Source organism: Nuphar pumila, chromosome 4, assembly GCF_984573655.1.
Source record: "Nuphar pumila chromosome 4, dmNupPumi1.hap1.1, whole genome shotgun sequence".
Classification (NCBI taxonomy): Eukaryota; Viridiplantae; Streptophyta; class Magnoliopsida; order Nymphaeales; family Nymphaeaceae; genus Nuphar; species Nuphar pumila.
This window is the reverse complement of record NC_143252.1, coordinates 113,563,200-113,582,301: the sequence shown is the minus strand read 5'-3', so window position 1 is coordinate 113,582,301 and position 19,102 is coordinate 113,563,200. Positions and strand designations below refer to the sequence as shown.

Genomic DNA, 19,102 nt, shown 5'->3' with positions numbered 1-19,102 from the left:
TTATATTACACACAACTTAAAAATACAAAAGGCTTACAACCGACATTCAGTTGTCTATAAGAGTTCACATTTGATGCTACCTTTGATTGTTGATAAGGTCGAACCATATCATTGCTATATCGATAGTGATATTATCAATATAGCAAGGCTAACCGACTAGCTCTGTGTTATCTTGATTCTCGATAACAATGGTTATTGATAACCATTCACGTATACATTTGATCATCATTCACGTGTACATTTGATAACTTGATTCTCGATAACAATGGTTATTGATAATCATTCACATGTACATTTGATAACAAGATTATCGATGGAAATTGCTATCAAATGTACACGTGTACAGTGATTCTTTTACTCCCCCTCAAGTTGGAGCATGCGGATTGAGAACGCCCAACTTGGTTTTGAGGTGAGTGAAATGATCGGTGCCGAGCGTCTTGGTGAAAAGGTTCACATACTGAGAATGCATAGAAATGAATTATGCTTAAATTAGACCACTTTGAATTTTCTCCCGCACGAGGTGACAATCAATATCTATATGTTTGGTGTGCTCATGATAAACTGGATTGCCGACAATGTGAAGTGTTGCTTGGTTATCGCAATGTAGCATCACGACTTGAGGGTGATCAATGCCGAAATCCAACAATAGGTACTTGATTCATGTGAGTTTATAACATGCTAGGGCCATGGATCGATATTCGACTTTAGCCGATAACCGTGATGTGGTAGACTACATTTTAGTCTTCCAAGACACAGGGTTGTCCTTAATCATGATGCAACAACTTGATGTGGATCTACGAATCATCGAGCAATAGGCCCAATCTGAATCACAGTAACCAACTACTTGAATTTGGCTAGTGGACGACATTAGAATTTCTTATCCTAAAAAACCCTTGATATATTGAAGGACCCACATAGCAGTGTCCATACGAGGCTGTCGCAGTTGACTACTGAATTGACTTAGAATATTGACCACACAAACGATGTCAGGTCAGGTTATGGTAAGGTATAACAACCGACCCACTAGGCGCTTATATGATCTTAGATCTTTCAACAAATATCCATCTTTATTGCTGAGTTTGGTATGTGGTTTCATGAAAAATTGACTTAGTTTGGCTCCAAGGTAACCCATGTTCTGCAGGATATTATGAGCATATTTTCGTTGAGATAAGAAAGTACTATTTTTAGATCTTGCAACTTCAATGTCGAGAAAATATTTTAGTCATCTAAGGTCCTTCAATCGAAATTGTTGATTGATGTGAGATTTAAGCTGCTCGATGTATGTAATATCATCTCATACAATGATGATATCATTTACATAAACTAGAATAAAAATATGTGTAGCCCTTGAAAAGAATGAATAATCGACTTTAGATTGGACGAACCCTTTAGTGATTTGTGCAACTTACAAACTTTACGCTCTTCCTTAACAGAAAAGCCTAGTGGCAAGTCCATATACACCTCTTCATCAAGATCTCCGTAGAAAAAAACATTATTAACATCTATTTGATAGAGATGCCAATTTTTTGTTGTTGCAATAACTATCAAGCATCACACTGTTACCAACTTATCCGCAAGAGCAAAGGTCTCAATATAATCAAATCTTTCAATTTGGGTATAGCCCTTGGCCACGAGTTGAGCTTTATACCTTTCAATGGAGCCATCAGAGTAGTGTTTAATTTTATACACCCATTTGCAACCAACGAGGTATTTTGTCCATGAGTAGATCTACAATCAACCAAGTGTTATTATCCTCCAATACCTTAATCTTTGAGGTCATAGCATCTCGCCAATGCTGAGACTTCATGGCATGGTAAAAGTTGTTGGGTTTCGAGTGCTGAGAAATGACACTTAAGAAGACACAATGTCTTTTGAAAAATTGATCATAACTTATGACTTTGGACAACTCATGTTCCGTGTTGTGGACCTCCTCTCTCGTATTGGTCAATTGGAGTATGGGAGCAACCGTATAACATCTGTAGTCTTTGAGATGCGGTGGTGTTTGACGAGTGCTTTAGGATCTTCGAAGATGAACTTGAGTTGGTTCAATGGCTTCAAGATTGAGAGATTCAGAATTTGAATCAAGATGATTGGGATTAGAAATCTCATTGACTTGAATATCATTAGTTTCTTGAGTCTCATAAGGTTAAGACTCGAATATGGAGATGGGTAAGATATGCCTTTCCTCTTTATTCGTATTGTGATGATCTTGAAAGGGAAACACATTTTCATAAAACGTTACATCCCGATTAACAAAAAGCTTTTTTGTTTCAAGATCATATACCTGATAACCGACTTGACCATATGAATACCTTATGAAAACTCCTTTGCATGCACGATTATTAAATTTATGAGAGTGATGTATGTTGTGTGCATATCACAAACATCTAAAAACTCAAAAATGATAATAAACATGATTCTTTCCATCAAGTAACTCGTAAGGGGTTTTGCCCATTAACGGTTTAAAGGGAATGTGATTAATGATATATGCAGTTTTTAAAATACATTATCTTCAAAACTTAATAGGTAAAGAGGCTTGAAATCTCAAAGCTCTCGCAACATTGAGAAGATCTATGTGCTTGCGCTCGACCACACCATTTTGTTGGGGGGGGGGAGGGTCATAAAGCAACTATGTTGGTGTTCAACATATTTTTTCTTAAAAAAAATTGGCATGTCATTTGAGAAAAATTAGAATTGAGAATATAAGAGAAATATTATTTTTTATTGAATGCACTTAATAAGCAAAAAGCTTACAACCGACCTTCAATTGTCGATAAGAGTTCACATTTGATGCTACCTTTGATTGTTGATAAGGTTGAACCATATCATTGCTATATCAATAATGATATTAGCGATATAGCAAGGCTAACTGACTAGCTCTGTGTTATCTTGATTCTCGATAACAATGGTTATTGATAACTTCACGTGTACATTTGATGATAACCATTCATGTGTACAAATTGCTATCAAATGTATATGTGTAAAGTGATTCTTTCTCTTTTTTCTTTTTTTCAAGAAAAATGGAAAAACCACCTCCAGAGTAAGAGACCTAGTTGTCCTAAACCTGTCTGCCATATCTACAGGCTTCTCTCGTAAAACCATCAAGACACCTTGTTCGGGAAAATGGCCGATCGCAGTTGAAAAGTGGAGCCAAGCCCAACTCACATGATCCATCCGATATACATTTACAAGTTCCATTGAGTATAATAGATTAATGCAACTTTAATGGAGTCCCCTTAGTGTAGTTAACTAATTCAATCTATACACCATATGTCCAAATAAACTTGGTACAATCATATTCCTATTCTAATCCTAAATGTCTTATTTTTAAATAAATAAATAAATATTATAAAAGCAAAAGCAAAGGTACTAGGGATCGGCGTGGGCAGGGGACAAGGTCTTCACCTTAGCGTCGTCTCAAAATCCTGCCCTCCATCCCCGCTTCCATCTCCGTACCGGTTTTGATTTTAACCTCCATCCCCGTCTCCATCCCCATTTCATATCCTCCATCTCCGGTCCAAACGGGACGAGGAGGGGAGGGACCCCGTTTCCCCTCGGTCCATTGCCATCTTCTAAAGAAGGATTGAGGACGGGACGGGGCGAGGGAAAACGTAAGTTCATTCCCACCTCTATTTCCGCACGAGTTTTGATTTTAACCTCAATTCCCGCCTCCATCCTCGTTTCATGTTCGCCATTCTCAGTCCAAACTGGACAAGGCAGGGTGAGGCAGGGGCCCGTTTTCTCCCAGTCCACTGCCCTCCCTAAAAGCTATCTAGATCCAAAAAAAAATAGATGTATAACTTTTTTTTAATGAGTTTTGATAAAAAAAAGTATCACTTGACATATTTTATTTTTTTCAAACATTAATGAATTAGTGTTTATAATACTCTCTCTCTCTCTCTCCGGAAACTCTCTCTCTCTCTCTCTCTCTCTCTCTCTCTAAACCATCTTTCTCTCTCGATTTGAATAAACTTACAGAGCCCGGCTATGATTATCTAGTTTCAGAAGGATCCAAACCCAATAACATCCTTTAATTTTCTTTTCAGTAATTACCATTTTTTTGAGATTTTTTCTATACAGGGAAAAGCAAGGTGTCCACTGTCCCACCTATAGAAATCTTTTTATTCTTTCCAAAATCCCGAAACGATCAATTAAAAAACGAGAAAAAGGAAACTTACCCTACAGACCCATTTCCGTCCAGATACAGTCAATGCAACATTACCCCTTTTCATTGCCCTACGTCAGTCAAAATCCGTTCGCCCATTGTTTCTCATCCATGGCCAAGCCTGTGCCACGTGGAAACAATTGTAGTTGTTCGCTTCCTTCAGATGATCTTTCCTTAAAATCCCATATACATCCCTCTCACGCCCACAGGATGTATTTCCGGAACCGCACGTGATCCGTCAGTCTTTCTTTAGAGTCTATGGCGACTATTGTGACAAATATCGCTAAAAAACGCGATTTATTATCTCACCGTCAAAATACAACGATAATTTCAAAATATCATAGTATTTGCATGAAAACTAAATATCGTGTTTTATTTCGATATTTATGTTGTAGTCGTGAGATTAAAAAAACAGACATAGTTAACTACTTTATATTTAAATTTTTTAAGAGAAGTGCTGTTTTAAGTTTAATTAAAATTCACTAACAAGGTTATTTTAGGGTGAATAAAATCTTATTGAACTGTTATTTAATTTATCTTTTTCTCTATTTTTTTTTACCAAAAATGATGGGGTTAAGCGGATACAACAGTTATACAACTCGTATCATTGGTTTTTGAACTTGCAACGTCCAACGCAAGGTGACATGCACTATCTGCTTCTACCAAACAAGCAGAGCCTTGTGTTGGTAATCTCTCTCTTTCTCTCTCAATACTATTAAACTGTGAGTTTTCAAAAATGTACCTTTGGAAAGTGACTGAGAATATAAACGGTTTCTTAGATTTCATCTTGAAAATTACTGGCTTTAAATGTTCCTAAAATCCAGCGTAAAAATTAAAAGTTTTGAAGTATTTTTAACTAAAAGTTTGAGTTTTCAACAAGAACTTAAACTTGTATCATTTTAAATTTTGTTTTGTTTTGTCACGTATTTTTTAAAACTTAATTTATTTATTTTAGCCAATATTTTGCCGAAAAAATGCAAAATAAATAAAATGTTTCAAAATCTCACGAGAAAAATCATGGCGATAAATTTCCGTTTTAAACTTTTGTCACTACGTACGTGAACGCCATCTCTCTCTCTCTCTCTCTCTCTTTATATATATATATATATATATATATATATATATATATATATATATATATATATATATATATATATATATATATATATGTAATTGGTTTTGGTGAAGAAGATGGCTTGTGTGGGTGGTCGACCTGAAGTGTCCGTCAGAGGTGAGAATGGTTGGTGCTGCAGTGGTGTGAAGAAGGGACCAGGGTATGCGTCTCCCATCGAGGCCATGTCTGGGCCTCGTGAGAGCCTGCTCTACGTAACCGCTGTTTATACAGGTTTGCTCTTTTTTCTTTCCTCTTTCTCATCTTTTGCTATTTTTGTTCATTCGGCTTCGGTTCAGAAACGTTCCTGTTAGTCGGGGAATTTGGTGTTTCTCTGTTTAACTTTTGTTTATGTGTGGGTGTGTTCTTGTTTTCCTGTATTTAAGATCAGAGTCCCAGGTGGGTATGTATCTCTCAGTGTGTTCTTGTTATTCTTGGTGTGTGTAATTAGTATAACTTATGTATGGGATTAGTAAAACTTTTGTTATGGATAGATCAAGCATCTCGGTTCAGTTTGTTTGTGTATGAAGTTTTTTTGCTTTGGATTTTGCTTCTTAATACATTCAGATACATTTTCGGTTTCGTCTTACCTGTCCGCGCTCTGGTCATGAGTGAATGCTAATTTGTGATATATAAGCAGGAATCGAGATGTTCTACACCTCTTTGTGATCGGATCATTCATCTTTCTTTTCTCTTTGTTTTTTCCTTTTTCAATGGGGAGCATGGATGGGGATCATTAACGTGATGTTATATCAGATCGTGTATAGGGAAACATTATGAAATTGAGATTCGTCTTGCCGTGCCTGATTTGCTTAGTCTGTTGAATTCTTTTGTTTTGAAATGAAGAAGATTCTGCTAAAATTCCCAAGTTGAATTTGGTATAGTAAGCCTGTTTCAATTTGATTCCTTAATTCTGAGAACCTTGATGAATAGAACAGGCTCATACAGTTTCTCTCTTTCATGTTTATCTTATTTGTATGTTGATTGGGTGTGTACAAGCCAAAAGATTGGTTTTTTTAGTCTAATTATGGTTTAGCTGATATTTTTTGTGTGTGTACTGCATTTCAAAAGGGGCAGTGTAGTGAAAATATGGGCAACCAATTCAGAATTCAGACTTTGGCCCTTACTATTTGTAAACACAGCCAGCTACGTCGGAAGAAACTAGTGCTCATTTATTTTTAGAATGTTGAATGGTGGTCGGTGTTGGCGAAGAATGGTTCAGTTGTTTGGTTGGTGGAAAACTCCAAAGAGGGATCTGAGGGGGGCATTGATAAAGTGGAACTCAATGGGTTTCAAATAAAAGCATATCCTTCATGCTTGGGTGGTTTCCTTCCAAGTTATTATGAGAAAGATTTGGGAGATTAGGAACCACATTTTATTTCATTTTATTTTATTTGAAACTACAAGATAAATTACCATGCTATGATAGTTATGTGCTTGAATGAAATCATAGGGCGGGTTATGAGGATTTGTAAGAACAAGTTACACGACATTCATTCTAAGTGGATCCATGCCAACGATGGTTCCCACCTATTCAGTGATGGATAAAAATAAATGTGTTCAGTGTACTTACGGAGATGTCACATGTGGGTTTTACCATCAGAGACTATACTGTGTTCAATTTGTCCATGGGCTGTCTGGTTTGTGAAAAATATGACTATATGAAGGAATGGATGCTTTGGGAGTTTCTAATCACGAGTCTTCCCCATCAGACTAAAGTTGTGGTTGAATCTTCAAGAGGTGATATTGTGGGTGAAGTGACCAGGTTACTTCAAGGCCAAGGCTCGAACAGAATGAAGGAAATCCAATTCATGAATAAGGTGCTTCCAATATAGCAAAGTGAGTAATGGTAATAACTACATTGATTGTAATTTGGCTAGGTTTCAATTCCTTACTCGAGATAGGATCTGGAAAGATAAACCACCTGAGTGGTTCCCAGATCTGAATTGTTGTTTTTGTTTTCTAAGATGTATCAGGTAGTGGTCTGCCTAACCCCAGTTAACCAATAATTAAAAAAAAAGAATCAGCAAACAAACAAAACCTAATTAGGGCTCTTCCAATCTCGAGTATCTCATGAATGGATTTCAAAGCTATAGATCAAATGTTTTGATGCCTGGTTGCCCATCAAACCATATCATCCCAGTAGATTGCTATGATTCTTATCTCTTTCTTCTATGGTTCTAGAAGATGCTGCCCTTGAACTTCTTGGTGTATGGAATCAGCAATAAATTTGTTAAAGGTGTTTATCATCATATTGTCATGAAATGGTGCGGATTCCAATGCACTCAAAGATGATCTCCAAGACTCAAAACATTATACAAAACTTAAGAATTAAAAGACACATATCAAAATGTAAAAGGATAATTTTATTCATAATGGACATTAAAAGAAATATAAAAAATAAAATTATATTCAAGCCTCACTACAATTCCCTCAATGAAAAATAAAACAAAACCCTAATATTACCCATCACTCTCTCAACCTTACACATTCACACACACTCTTTATTTATAGAGGAGAAAGATAGAAGAAAAGTAAAGAAGAGGAAGTCCTCTTAATAGCCAACAAGGGAAGCCTCCCAACGGCTAGAATTTCTAGCTGTTGAGACTAAGTCAACTTGTTTGACTTAGTTCCCAATATATATATATATATATATATATATATAGAGAGAGAGAGAGAGAGAGAGAGAGAGAGTCCTCTCAATAGCCAACAAGGGAAGCCTCCCAACGGTTAGAATTCTAGTCGTTGGGACTAAGTCAACTTGTTTGACTTAATCCCCAATATAAATATATATATATATATATATGCAAATTAGTCTAAGTCAAACTTTAAAAGATATTTTATGAAGAATTAAAGTTTATTTTAGTTTTGTTTTAGTGAAATTCACATTTAAAATTGAATTTATGAAAAATTAGAATTTTAATGGATTAGTTGACAAATTTCATCGAAATAAAGTCGAATATGATTTCAGATGAAATTACGTTTAATTTGATATGTATGAAAGCTAATTGTTTAAATCAGAATTGAGTTTGTATGGATTTGAAATCCAAAATCTGAAATAATACAAAATATTAAATAGGCATTATATAGAATGAAAAACTTGAATTAACTAAGTTTAATAAAATTGTAGAGGTCAATAGGGTGGGGCATCCCCTTATGTATTCCCATCCTATATGGCATCTCATGCTGGAATTTAATTTAAAAGTGTAAGTTAAAAACTTTATAGCTAAAATATCTTTCTAAAAGTTTCCTAAAAGAAAAATAAGTAAAGAGGAAAATAAAGAAAAATAATTTCAAAACTTACCAAATAAGTTGTGTAGTAGTGTTAGGCTAAGTGGTTTTGGAATTTGGAAAGTTTGGGTTGGAAATTGAGGAATTAGGAAGTGTTTCAAAGAGGAGAGAAGCTCTATAAAGAGCCAAGGAGGTGCTCATGCCCACCCTATTGGTTTAGATATGAAGATTGATCCTACGCATAACTCATGTGTTTGGATCAATCTAAGTCTACGTGATTGGTGTATCTACCTCGTTTATAGTTTCGAATCGGCGAAACCCTTCGTCTCCTGTCTTCAAATGTGAAAGTAATATCTCCTACCTTGGCTGCAATTCTAATGGCTTCTCTCAACCAAGGAAAAAAGAAAAGAGGAGAAAGATAGAAAGGAAGATAAGAATGAGCATGAAATTAAGAGAGAGAGATGTGAAGGTATTTGATTTCAGTATCTGATCTTATATTTACATGCATATTCCGCCCAGCTGCACCATGAGGAACTTCTCCAAGGAAGTACGTCCAAGCAAAAGTTAAATTATATTGAGGTAATGAGTTGCTCAACAAAGGATTGAGAAGAAAATTAGTTGGCCTTTGAAGCATATTGATCACTTGGCACATAATAAGGCTTAAATAGTAGAGATCCTCCCTTAACTACTCTCTGCATATCACAATTTCTGTTTGCATCAACAACAATCATAGAAGATTTCTGTTGACCTCTTTCAAAAATCAATTGGATACATTTTACTGGTTCACTTCTTTTGACTCAACAAAGTGAGTCTTGGCTTATAAATCAAATGGATAAAGAATGCATCTATGTCACACGGACTCGGCTAAGGAGGTGCCGCACCCGAGTCGACACGCCCTGACACGGGTGCGGACTCGGGTGCGGCTTCGGACTCGGCCCGGACTCGGTCAACGCCGAGTCGGACTCGGTCAACGAGTCCAGGCCGAGTTCGTCCACATTTTGGACTCGGTCAACTTTGACCGAGTCCAAAAATGTCCCTAAAAAACCAATTTTTTATATTTTTTATTTAAAAATATATATAAAAAAAGGCACAGTGCAGACTGTGATTGTGCTGTGTGACTGTGACTGTGCACAGTCTGTGCAGTGTGCACAGTCACAGACTGTGCACAGTCTGTGCCTGTGCACAGTGTTGTGCCTGTGCCTGTGCACAGTCTGTGCCTGTGCACAGTGCTGTGCCTGTGACAGTCACAGTCTGTGACTGTGCACAGACACACAGACTGTGCTGTCAGCTGTGGCATTTTAAAAATAAAATAAAATTATATATATATATATATATATATATATATATATATATTTTGCCGAGTCCCCGTGTCCAAAAATTTTAAAATTGTGCCGCACCCGTGTCGCACCCGCACCCGCACCCGCACCCATGTGACATAGGAATGCATACATTTCAAGCCAAAAAAAATTATACATCATGCATGATATGCTACATTTTAGAAGAAACTGCCCTTTATCCTTATAGGATAGATATATGACACTTGTATCTTATGTCCCAATACAAAATCTCTCTCAACAGCATCAATAGACAGTAATGCATTTTACTTTAGAAGTGTTTCATTAATCTGTGTAAGGTCATGGACCTTATTCTGTCATGACAGTTAAACAATCCATGCTACAGAAATCATGATATACATATATACGCATGTATATATGTATACATAAAAAGATACATTTAAGCTTAACACATATTGTTGGAGCACATGTCATTGATGTAACAAAAGCTTTAATAAAGCTAATGGAAGCTCATCTGCATTCTCATCTCTGTCCCTGATCTTGGTCTGTTATCACCATCACGTGTTTCTTCTGCTTACCTTTTGTTCTGTTTTGGTTAATGCAGGAACTGGTAGAAATAAGCCTGATTACCTTGCTACAGTTGATGTTGATCCACACTCACTTACATATTCCAAGGTCATACACAGACTGCCTGTTCCTTACTTAGGCGATGAATTGCATCATTCTGGTTGGAATTCCTGCAGCTCTTGTCATGGAGATCCGTCTGCACAAAGGTGTTTCTTGATCCTGCCTTCATTGCTGTAAGTGCTGAGTGTTGATATTTCCTTGCCTTGTTTTCCTACATCGTTATGTAATTAATGGTTCTCATAATGAGATTAGATTTATCTGTGGTGATTCTATGCTTGGTTTTTCCTCTTAAAGTTGCTCGCTGATTGTTTCCAGATATACCATTAAAGTATTTTTACTGCTTTTCACATATTTTGGAATTCTTTTGATGTTCTATTCCATTCTGTTAGAATGTGTTATTTCTGTTTTCATATCTTCGTTTAATTTAGTATTGCTGTCTTGTCTAGATATTAGATGGCTTTCACTGCAGCCAATGATTTTCAATTTATTTATCATTTTAAAACTGTGTTTTATTTCTTTTCATGTGAGTTTTGGGCAAAGTCATTCATTTGGTTTCTTTTTATTCCAGGTCTGGTCGTATATATGTGGTTGATACAATAGCAAATCCTAGGGCACCTTCTCTGAAAAAAGTAGTTGAGCCTGAAGATATAGTGCAAAAGACTGGATTGTCATATCCTCATACTTCTCATTGCCTTGCTTCTGGTGACATTATGGTTTCTTGTCTTGGAGATACGGATGGGAATGCTGATGGGAATGGTTTTCTTCTTCTTGATTCAGAGTTCAATGTGAAGGGAAGGTATGCTAAGATTGATTGCTCTGTTGCTAACTGTTTTGGTACTGTATATGATTTTGTATTGTTGAATGGCTTAGTCTTTCCATGCGTTAGTTTCTGCGTAGGAATTTTTTCCTGTAAAAGTTTGCATCTCTATTTTGTATTATAAAGAAAATCATATGATGTCCTAAGAATTTATTGGATAGCTTTTAGCTGCAAGCTTGATATCACCTTTTTTAGTTTTAAAGATTGAAGTAGCTATTCTGAGTGTCCTGAGTCTATCTTGGGTGAGGAGACAATTCTCACAACCAAGGTAGACCACCTATGCTGCCCTCGAGCTGCAGTTCTTATGCCAGATATGATTCTTCCATGCCAGTTGGGCTTTCTTCGTTCAGATCTCATTCCATATCAAGCTTCTAGTGATGTCCACAGTTGGATCCCCTTTCCATACCACCTTATCTGTAGCATTGGAGAGTGAACCGGCTCCTCCATCCTTCCCCCGAGAAGTGCTCCTCTGGATTTCGATTCTGCTTCTCAACCACTTGAGCTATGGTGAGATCCAGATATCTGTACATTCTGCAGTAGATGCTGCAAAGGTTGAAGTATCTTGATATTGGAATTTATCAAAACATGAATGCTTCAAGAGCAGACCACTATATCCATTTTGTTTAACTCCTTCCTATGTCACCTGGGTGCGGGTGCGGATACGGGTATGGAGGGTACGACACGGCAATTCCAAAAAATGTGGGTACGGGGACACAGCTATATATATATATAATCACATAAATTCAAAATAAATTCAAAATAAACTGAATATAATCTAAATATATATGCTTATATCTAATATATATATTATATACTGAAAATATAAAGTTATAAACTGAAAATATAATTATAAATTATAAATTGAATACAAACTTGTATGTACGGAGGGTAAAATGGCGTGTCCAGGTGTTGATGCTTGTTGAATTGGGCACGGAGGAAAAAATGGACTGTCCATGTGACAGATTCCTTCTATTAAGGCAGTTGGGTTCCAGTGCCATCAAACCTTCAATCTCAACCAGATTAACTGGACCTTGAGTTGTTACTTTCTTAGAAAAAGATTAAGAAAATTATTTATAGTGATGGATCAATTCCATTTATTTCAATCTCAACCTCTCAGCCTTATGATTTCAAACACACACACACACACACACACACACACACACACACACACACACACACACACACACACACACGTACACACATATACAAGCACACAAACAGGAAAACACATACACGCACTGTCAGTGTTCGAAATCTTTCATGGCATGGGAGTTTTGGTGATAAGTTGATAACCTTTCTTTTTCCCAATGTTGTCAAGATCAGTCTGAAACGGCCTGAATTAGCCGATTCACATCGAATTGGCCCAAAGAAGATTCAAAAGGGGATGATTCAAGGTCGATTCAATTCATTTTTTAATTTTTTCTAAGGGGTTAAAAAATCTTATTTTTTTATTTTTTGTCTGATGGTAAAAAGGGGCCAATTCAAGATCAAATTGATTTTTTCCATTTTTTTAAAACAATTCAACTTGTAAACCTATTTTAACATTGCTTTTTTCTTTTCCTGATGTTTTATTCAATGTCTAATTGTTGAAATTGTCTATGAAGCTTAAATGTTATCAAACAATTTGAAATATCTTCTGCAGAAAAGTTTGACATCTTGAATCACGAACTTTCCAAGATAGTTATATATCATATTTGTATACCACCTGCTGTCTATTTACGAACTCTGGAATTAATATTTTATATGTCATTTACAGAGAGGATCCAGTGATTTTCAATATCTCCAAAATTTGTTGATGTTGAATATGAACCACAGACGTGTCCATGCTGTTGATCCCTACCTGACAGAGCCACAACATCACACATTTTACCTTAGTTCTTGACTGAACGTCTTCTTCCTATCATATAGGACCACAACAGAGGACACGTGGTGTATATTCAATATCACCAATTTTTGGAATTGGTGATATTGAATATAATAGGACTCAATCTCGTCTGTCGTTTGAGTGTGACCAATTACCTTATTTCATCACTTGATGTTGAACATGTTCTCACTTTTACACAGGTAGGCACCACTTTCTCATGCATGAATATCATCTCTCTCTCTCTCAGCTTTCTCTGTGATGAGATGCAGCCTTGAAATTGTGTGAAGTTTGTGGTTCAAAACAGAGTTACCGGAAGCGCCTAGGCAAAAGGGGAAGCGCGCTTCGGAAGCGTGAAACATCGTGCTTCTGAAGCGTGAGGGGAAGCGTCCCCCTTTTATGGGAAGCGTGCTTCCTTTTTATGGGAAGAACGCTTCCCTTTTATGGGAAACACACTTCCCATTTATGGGAAACACACTTCCCATTTATGGGAAGCGCGCTTCCCCCATGTTTCCCCCACGCTTCTCCCATTTTTTTCGCTTCCCCCTTGCTTCCGAGACGGTTCGGAATTTTCTTCTAAGTGGTCCCACGCTTTCTCGCTTCCTAAAATTTTGAAAGTGCCTCGCTTCCCGCTCCCGCTTCCCGTATCGCTTCCTGCTCCCGCTTCCTCGACTGGTAACTCTGGTTCAAAATACTGGGCTTTTTGCTGCATATACTTGATGGCAGTGCTCTGCTGGGCAGATCACCAGCCATTTATAGTGTGAAATCGGATCCTTTTGATGATTTTGATATCTATATTCTTGTTCAGGTGGGAGCAGCTTGGCAATAGGCCTCTTTTTGGCTATGACTTTTGGTATCAGCCTCGACACAAGATCATGATTAGTTCATCATGGGGAGCACCTGCAGCTTTTACAAAAGGTTTCAATCTCCAACATGTACAAGATGGTCTTTATGGAAGGCATCTACATGTATATAGCTGGCCAGATGGTGAACTGAAACAGACATTGGACCTTGGTAGTTCAGGTCTCCTACCATTGGAGGTTAGTATCAGAGATATCATCAGCCTTGCATGGTTTCTGCTATGCTTCAATAAACCTTTTTTTTGGATAATCCAAGGGAAAACCACTCCATCACCAACCGCACATGGGCTGGCCTTCAGTTGGTAAAACCCTGCCCACCTGGGAGTACACCCAGCTTCAACCTTGCAGCAAGGGATGCCACCTGTGGGTTTCGAGCTTGTTACATCCTGACAACTTGGTGACATTCACAAGTTGCCCCTACCAGATGAGCGGAGCCCGGAGCCCTTGTAGGCATGCTTCAATAAACCTATTGGAACCTGTATTCTTGTATTGCAATGTCAATTACTTCTAACTGGTTTGATACCAACCCGCAGACTCGGTTTCTTCATGACCCATCAAAAGATACAGGTTATGTTGGATGTGCCTTAAGCAGTAACATGGTTAGATTTTTCAATACTCCAAGTGGATCATGGAGCCATGAGGTATAATTTGTTTGGTGTGTGTGTGTGTGTGTGAGAGAGAGAGAGAGAGAGAGAGAGAGAGAGAGAGAGAGAGAGAGGTTATGTTTCTATAGGATGTCTCAATAACTTCAATGTCTTCTATAATTGTGTAGGTTGTAATATTAGTAAATCCATTGAAGGTTCGAAATTGGGTTCTTCCAGAGATGCCTGGGCTTATAACTGATTTCCTGATCTCTCTTGATGACCGCTTCCTTTACTTTGTAAACTGGCTGCATGGAGATGTGAGACAGTACAACATTGTGGATCCTGCAAAGCCTGTTTTAACTGGCCAAGTATGGGTTGGTGGGCTCATTCAGAAGGGCACTCAGATAGTTGCTGAGTCGGGAGATGGGGAGGAGTTTCAGTTTGATGTTCCAGAAGTTCAGGTATGTACTTACACTGACACAGTGTATGGTTCTGCTCCTCCCGTTCAAGTCATTATGGTACTTAATTTTTAGTCTTTTGCAGGGAAACAGACTTAGAGGTGGACCACAAATGATCCAGTTGAGCTTGGATGGTAAGAGATTGTATGTGACCAATTCACTCTTCAGCACATGGGACCGACAATTCTATCCGGACCTCTTGGAGAGAGGCTTGCATATGCTGCAGATTGACGTAGACACAAACAAGGGTGGACTGAAGTTGAATCCAAACTTCTTTGTAGATTTTGGGCTTGAGCCGGACGGTCCTTCATTAGCTCATGAGATGAGATATCCAGGAGGAGATTGCACTTCTGATATCTGGATTTAATAACTGGAGATGGTGTCTTAGACAGAATGAGACGTCCTGAAGTGTTTGGCTCACTTGCTTACTGTGGAGGTTATGAGTGAGCTAAATGAGATTGTCCTTTGCTTCTTGTAATAAACCAGTAATTCTCCACTTTTTATATGTTTGGTTGAATTTTCCTTAAATCTGAGTGAGTCCAGTACTGGGTCTGATGCTACCAATTTCGGGTTGTTTCTGCAAAAACGCCGCAGGGAGATCACATGTGCAGTGCACTGCACACACACAAGAAAGAGAACACAAATAATGTGTTTAGGTCATGATTGACCTACGTCCACGGCAATGGCTGACTCGCTCTCTCAGCCTTTCCAATTTTATTCATCTCTCTCTTATACAGATGTGTTGTTACGTTAGATAATTCAAAGGTAAGTTTACAATCAGATTTCTCTCTTTTTAGATGTTCTTCAAGCACCAAGATTTTAGGAAATTGATTAGGATTAGCATTGTCCCATACTGAGCCTTTGGAATGGGGCATGTTCATTGCGGAGTTCTACTCAGTGAAAAATGTATCGGGTGTAGGAATGTGTGGTATGCATTGGCTTGATCTGGTGATAGCACGACACACAATAGGCGTTAGTGCATCATTATATGGTAGCACCGATGTGGAACGTTGCTTGGTTAAGTAGTGCCAGCAGATCAGAGGATGTTGCCTTTGAAGATTTGGTTAAGGATTTTTCGGCTTGCAGGAGTTTTTCAAGTATAGCGTTTGGATGGGTGTGGGTGGGTTGCGGTTAATTTTATCAGGGATCACTTTAGGTGATCCTAACTAAGTATGATGGCTTCGGGCTAAATGAGTGAACGCTTAGGTGTTGACAAATGAGTATGGTGTTCAATCATCAAGTGGTCTTTAGAATGGTGGTATTTAGAATGGGGGTCACAAGGTCATGTTCTTTCAGTGGCGAGGTTTTGTTGTAGCGTGTACATGGAGTCACAATATGCTTCATAGCACGCAAGGCTAAGACATGAATTAGATAAAATATGCATTTGAAAATATGCTTGATCAGCTTGCGCTAGGCAGTTGCCCACGAGGTGGTGTGCAGGGTCAATGAAATGATTCAACATATGGAAAAGTGTTGGTGCATAGCCTTTGGCCATTAAGCTTGCTAGATTGAGTAGTCTGACGCGTCACGGGTTTGCAAAAAATTTTATGCCCGTAACAAATTGGCATTAGAGCAAAAATAATCACGAAGACCTTGTTGCTCATTAAGTGCGACACTAAATGGGACAATGATGGTTTATCCTTATTATATAAATTTGTGCAGTTGAAGTGTTGTTGACTGAGCACAGAAGCAAGATGTTGGTAGGGTGGTATGAGTTATTTTGTCGATGGTAAGCAGAAGCGTAAGGTTGTTGTTCAGTTGACTAAGGGAACACAAATAAACCAAAGATTTCTACCAGTTGTGTGTTAGGCTCGCACGTGGAGTATGTTGTTTGCCTTGTGCATGCAGAGAACACAAATTTGATTCGGCTGGATGGATTTTCACCTTTGAGTATGGGGAATTCAATTAAACTTCTATATTCTCTCCTAAGATTGTAGGTTAGCGGAGTGCCCATCTTGAGCATAATGCTCATTGTTTCGGTCCCTTAAATTGGTAGTTTCTCTGTGAATTGTGTGTGTGAAAAAAGTTGTTTGTGGCTCATCGGTTTAGTTCCTACGAAAACTTTTTGTTGGCTCTAGATGAGAGTTACAGCATGCTGGCTCCGGATGAGAGTTTCAATGTTGGGTCGTGTTGCCCCTTGTGCAGGACGAATGCCCATGAAGACGCTTTGAAGGACCGCTTTGGGGTGATACGCAAGTAGGCGTCCCTCACTTGACGACTACTTTAGATCGTTGGAAAATTGCAAGTTGGTGCCTGATGCAGAGCATCCTAAAGATCCGAACATTGAAGATGAATTGAATCCAAATCCAATTCACCAGACCTGATCTAGGATGTGATTCGTTGCAGATCCAATCATACAGGACTATCCGAGTCCAATTGGATATTTGAGAAACTACAAAATTCATTTGCTTATCAAGTTTCAAGTTCTGAGATATTTTGCTTTTGGCCTTCTCAGAAATTATATTTTGATGTTTGGTTCCATTTTGCATGTTTGAAATCATACTAGACTTTTTCTTGTATTTTATTTCTTTTATTATTGTTATTTTTTTTAGGTGCTGGATTCTACATATCCGGATAGTTCTAGTGTCCTGTAAGATCTTTTTGTGTTACTAGAGGGTGTATGGGGATTAAGGGTAATTTTTATTTTTATTTGTATTTTATTTTAATGCATTGTCGTGTGAGGGTCCAATTCACATCATGTTTGGATCTTGCCCAAGATCTAAACCCCTATTTGACCCTAGTTGGCACCACCCCTACGTGGACAAGTTCAACCTTCATTTGAAATTTCTAATTTGACTTTGAAAGTCAAATTAGCTGTTGAAGCTAAGGTAAATGCTTTTTCAAACTCAGCAATGAAGAGGTTAAGTTTGGGTGGTTGCATTGATAAGGCTTTTCCCTTCATAATGACACTCCAATTTTGGAGTTTAAGAGCCCAAGGGGGGGCATCCAGCAAGAACCTTTGTTTTTCATTTTGAAATTTTTTTTTGAGAAGAAAGAGGAAAGAAAGTTTGAGATTTGTGAAAGAGATTTTCGTCTTATGAAAGCAGCAAGCTTGGATGATAGTTGTTGTGCATGGATGTTGGCTGAACTCACGGAAGTGTTCTTCAATCTTGTTGCAGCAAACAAGATAACAATTTCCAAACTTGATGTCTTTAGTTTGTGTCTGGCATAGTTATTGTTATTTGTATGCTAGATTTTAGAGCTTGTGAAATTATTCTTTAAAGTATTAGTAAAGTTATTCTTGTGATTTTGTTGTTCCAAATCTCAATTGTGGTTGATGCATGTTTGAGTATTGTTGGATCTCATTTCTGCAAAAGAAACTCATTTTTGCACTCGAGTTTGTCTGACATAGTCTCAGTGTTCAGACCTTATCTCTTTATATACGGGTTCAAATCGGGTGATCTTTGTCATGTTGGAAAGCTAAAATCCTACCCGTCAAGTTTGTTGTTTATCGTTTGTTCTGAATCTTTGTCGTTTGGCTGTGAAAATTCTTGAAAAGTTTCTGACGTCTAGATAAGACCCGAGTCCTGTCCTGTGCAAAGTAGCCTTGCTACTGCTCCGTGTTTTCAACATATCTTTTTTATTACCGAATGAAAGTTTGCAAATTATATCTTGTTGGAAAGATAACATTTTAAGCTTCATCTTTAATGTTTATTATTTTTCCTTAATTGAATCTGTTGATAGCTTAAAATAGCCGGCAATCTCTGTTCATTGGCTGCTATTCTAAATCTAGATTGTCTATTATTCGCTTGAAAGCCTGTCGTGTTTAAGGTGTATCTTCGTTATCCATACTTAGTTTATTGCATTGAAGCTTGATCTGAAAAGTTAAATTTCTGCTTAAGAATATCCATGTTCTAAGTTTTTGCCGGTTCATTCGTCTGCTGAGTCAAAAGTTGTTTGTTTTGCTGCATGCTAGAAACTCTGTTCTTTATCTTGGTTAGACTAAAACAGAAAATACAACAACTTGATTTAGGCATAAGTCTTAAATTATTACTCCAAAATTTACAAACCTTGGTTCATTGGAAAGTTAAAAAAATTTTGCAGAACTTTTCAGTTCTAAGTTTTCCTAAATTCGGTCGTTAGAAGGACCATA

General features: G+C 37.6%; 2 protein-coding genes across 2 annotated transcripts; both read left to right on the top strand.

The window, feature by feature from the left end:
- Window positions 1–5,352: 5,352 nt before the first annotated feature.
- LOC149840656 (selenium-binding protein 3-like) lies at window positions 5,353–11,812 on the top strand. The gene is made up of 4 exons (XM_090005109.1): window positions 5,353–5,510; window positions 10,407–10,602; window positions 10,998–11,225; window positions 11,578–11,812. The coding sequence occupies exons 1-4, from the start codon at window positions 5,357–5,359 to the stop codon at window positions 11,810–11,812; spliced, it is 813 nt and encodes a 270-aa protein (XP_089861235.1). The 5' UTR covers window positions 5,353–5,356.
- Window positions 11,813–12,139: 327 nt separating this feature from the next.
- On the top strand, window positions 12,140–15,537 carry LOC149840655 (selenium-binding protein 1-like). The gene is made up of 5 exons (XM_090005108.1): window positions 12,140–12,144; window positions 13,916–14,147; window positions 14,501–14,608; window positions 14,740–15,012; window positions 15,095–15,537. Exons 1-5 carry the CDS (start codon window positions 12,140–12,142, stop codon window positions 15,374–15,376), a joined length of 900 nt encoding a protein of 299 aa, XP_089861234.1. The 3' UTR covers window positions 15,377–15,537.
- Window positions 15,538–19,102: the final 3,565 nt, after the last annotated feature.

Bases quoted from the DNA above. Each gene is read 5' to 3' on its own strand.
- LOC149840656 (XM_090005109.1), top strand. From the start codon at position 5,357: ATGGCTTGTGTGGGTGGTCGACCTGAAGTGTCCGTCAGAGGTGAGAAT. The intron at 10,603-10,997 runs GTAAGTGCTGAG...TTTTTATTCCAG, and splicing joins TTGATCCTGCCTTCATTGCT to GTCTGGTCGTATATATGTGG. The intron at 11,226-11,577 runs GTATGCTAAGAT...CTTCCATGCCAG, and splicing joins GAGTTCAATGTGAAGGGAAG to TTGGGCTTTCTTCGTTCAGA.
- LOC149840655 (XM_090005108.1), top strand. The intron at 14,609-14,739 runs GTATAATTTGTT...ATAATTGTGTAG, and splicing joins GTGGATCATGGAGCCATGAG to GTTGTAATATTAGTAAATCC. The intron at 15,013-15,094 runs GTATGTACTTAC...AGTCTTTTGCAG, and splicing joins TTGATGTTCCAGAAGTTCAG to GGAAACAGACTTAGAGGTGG.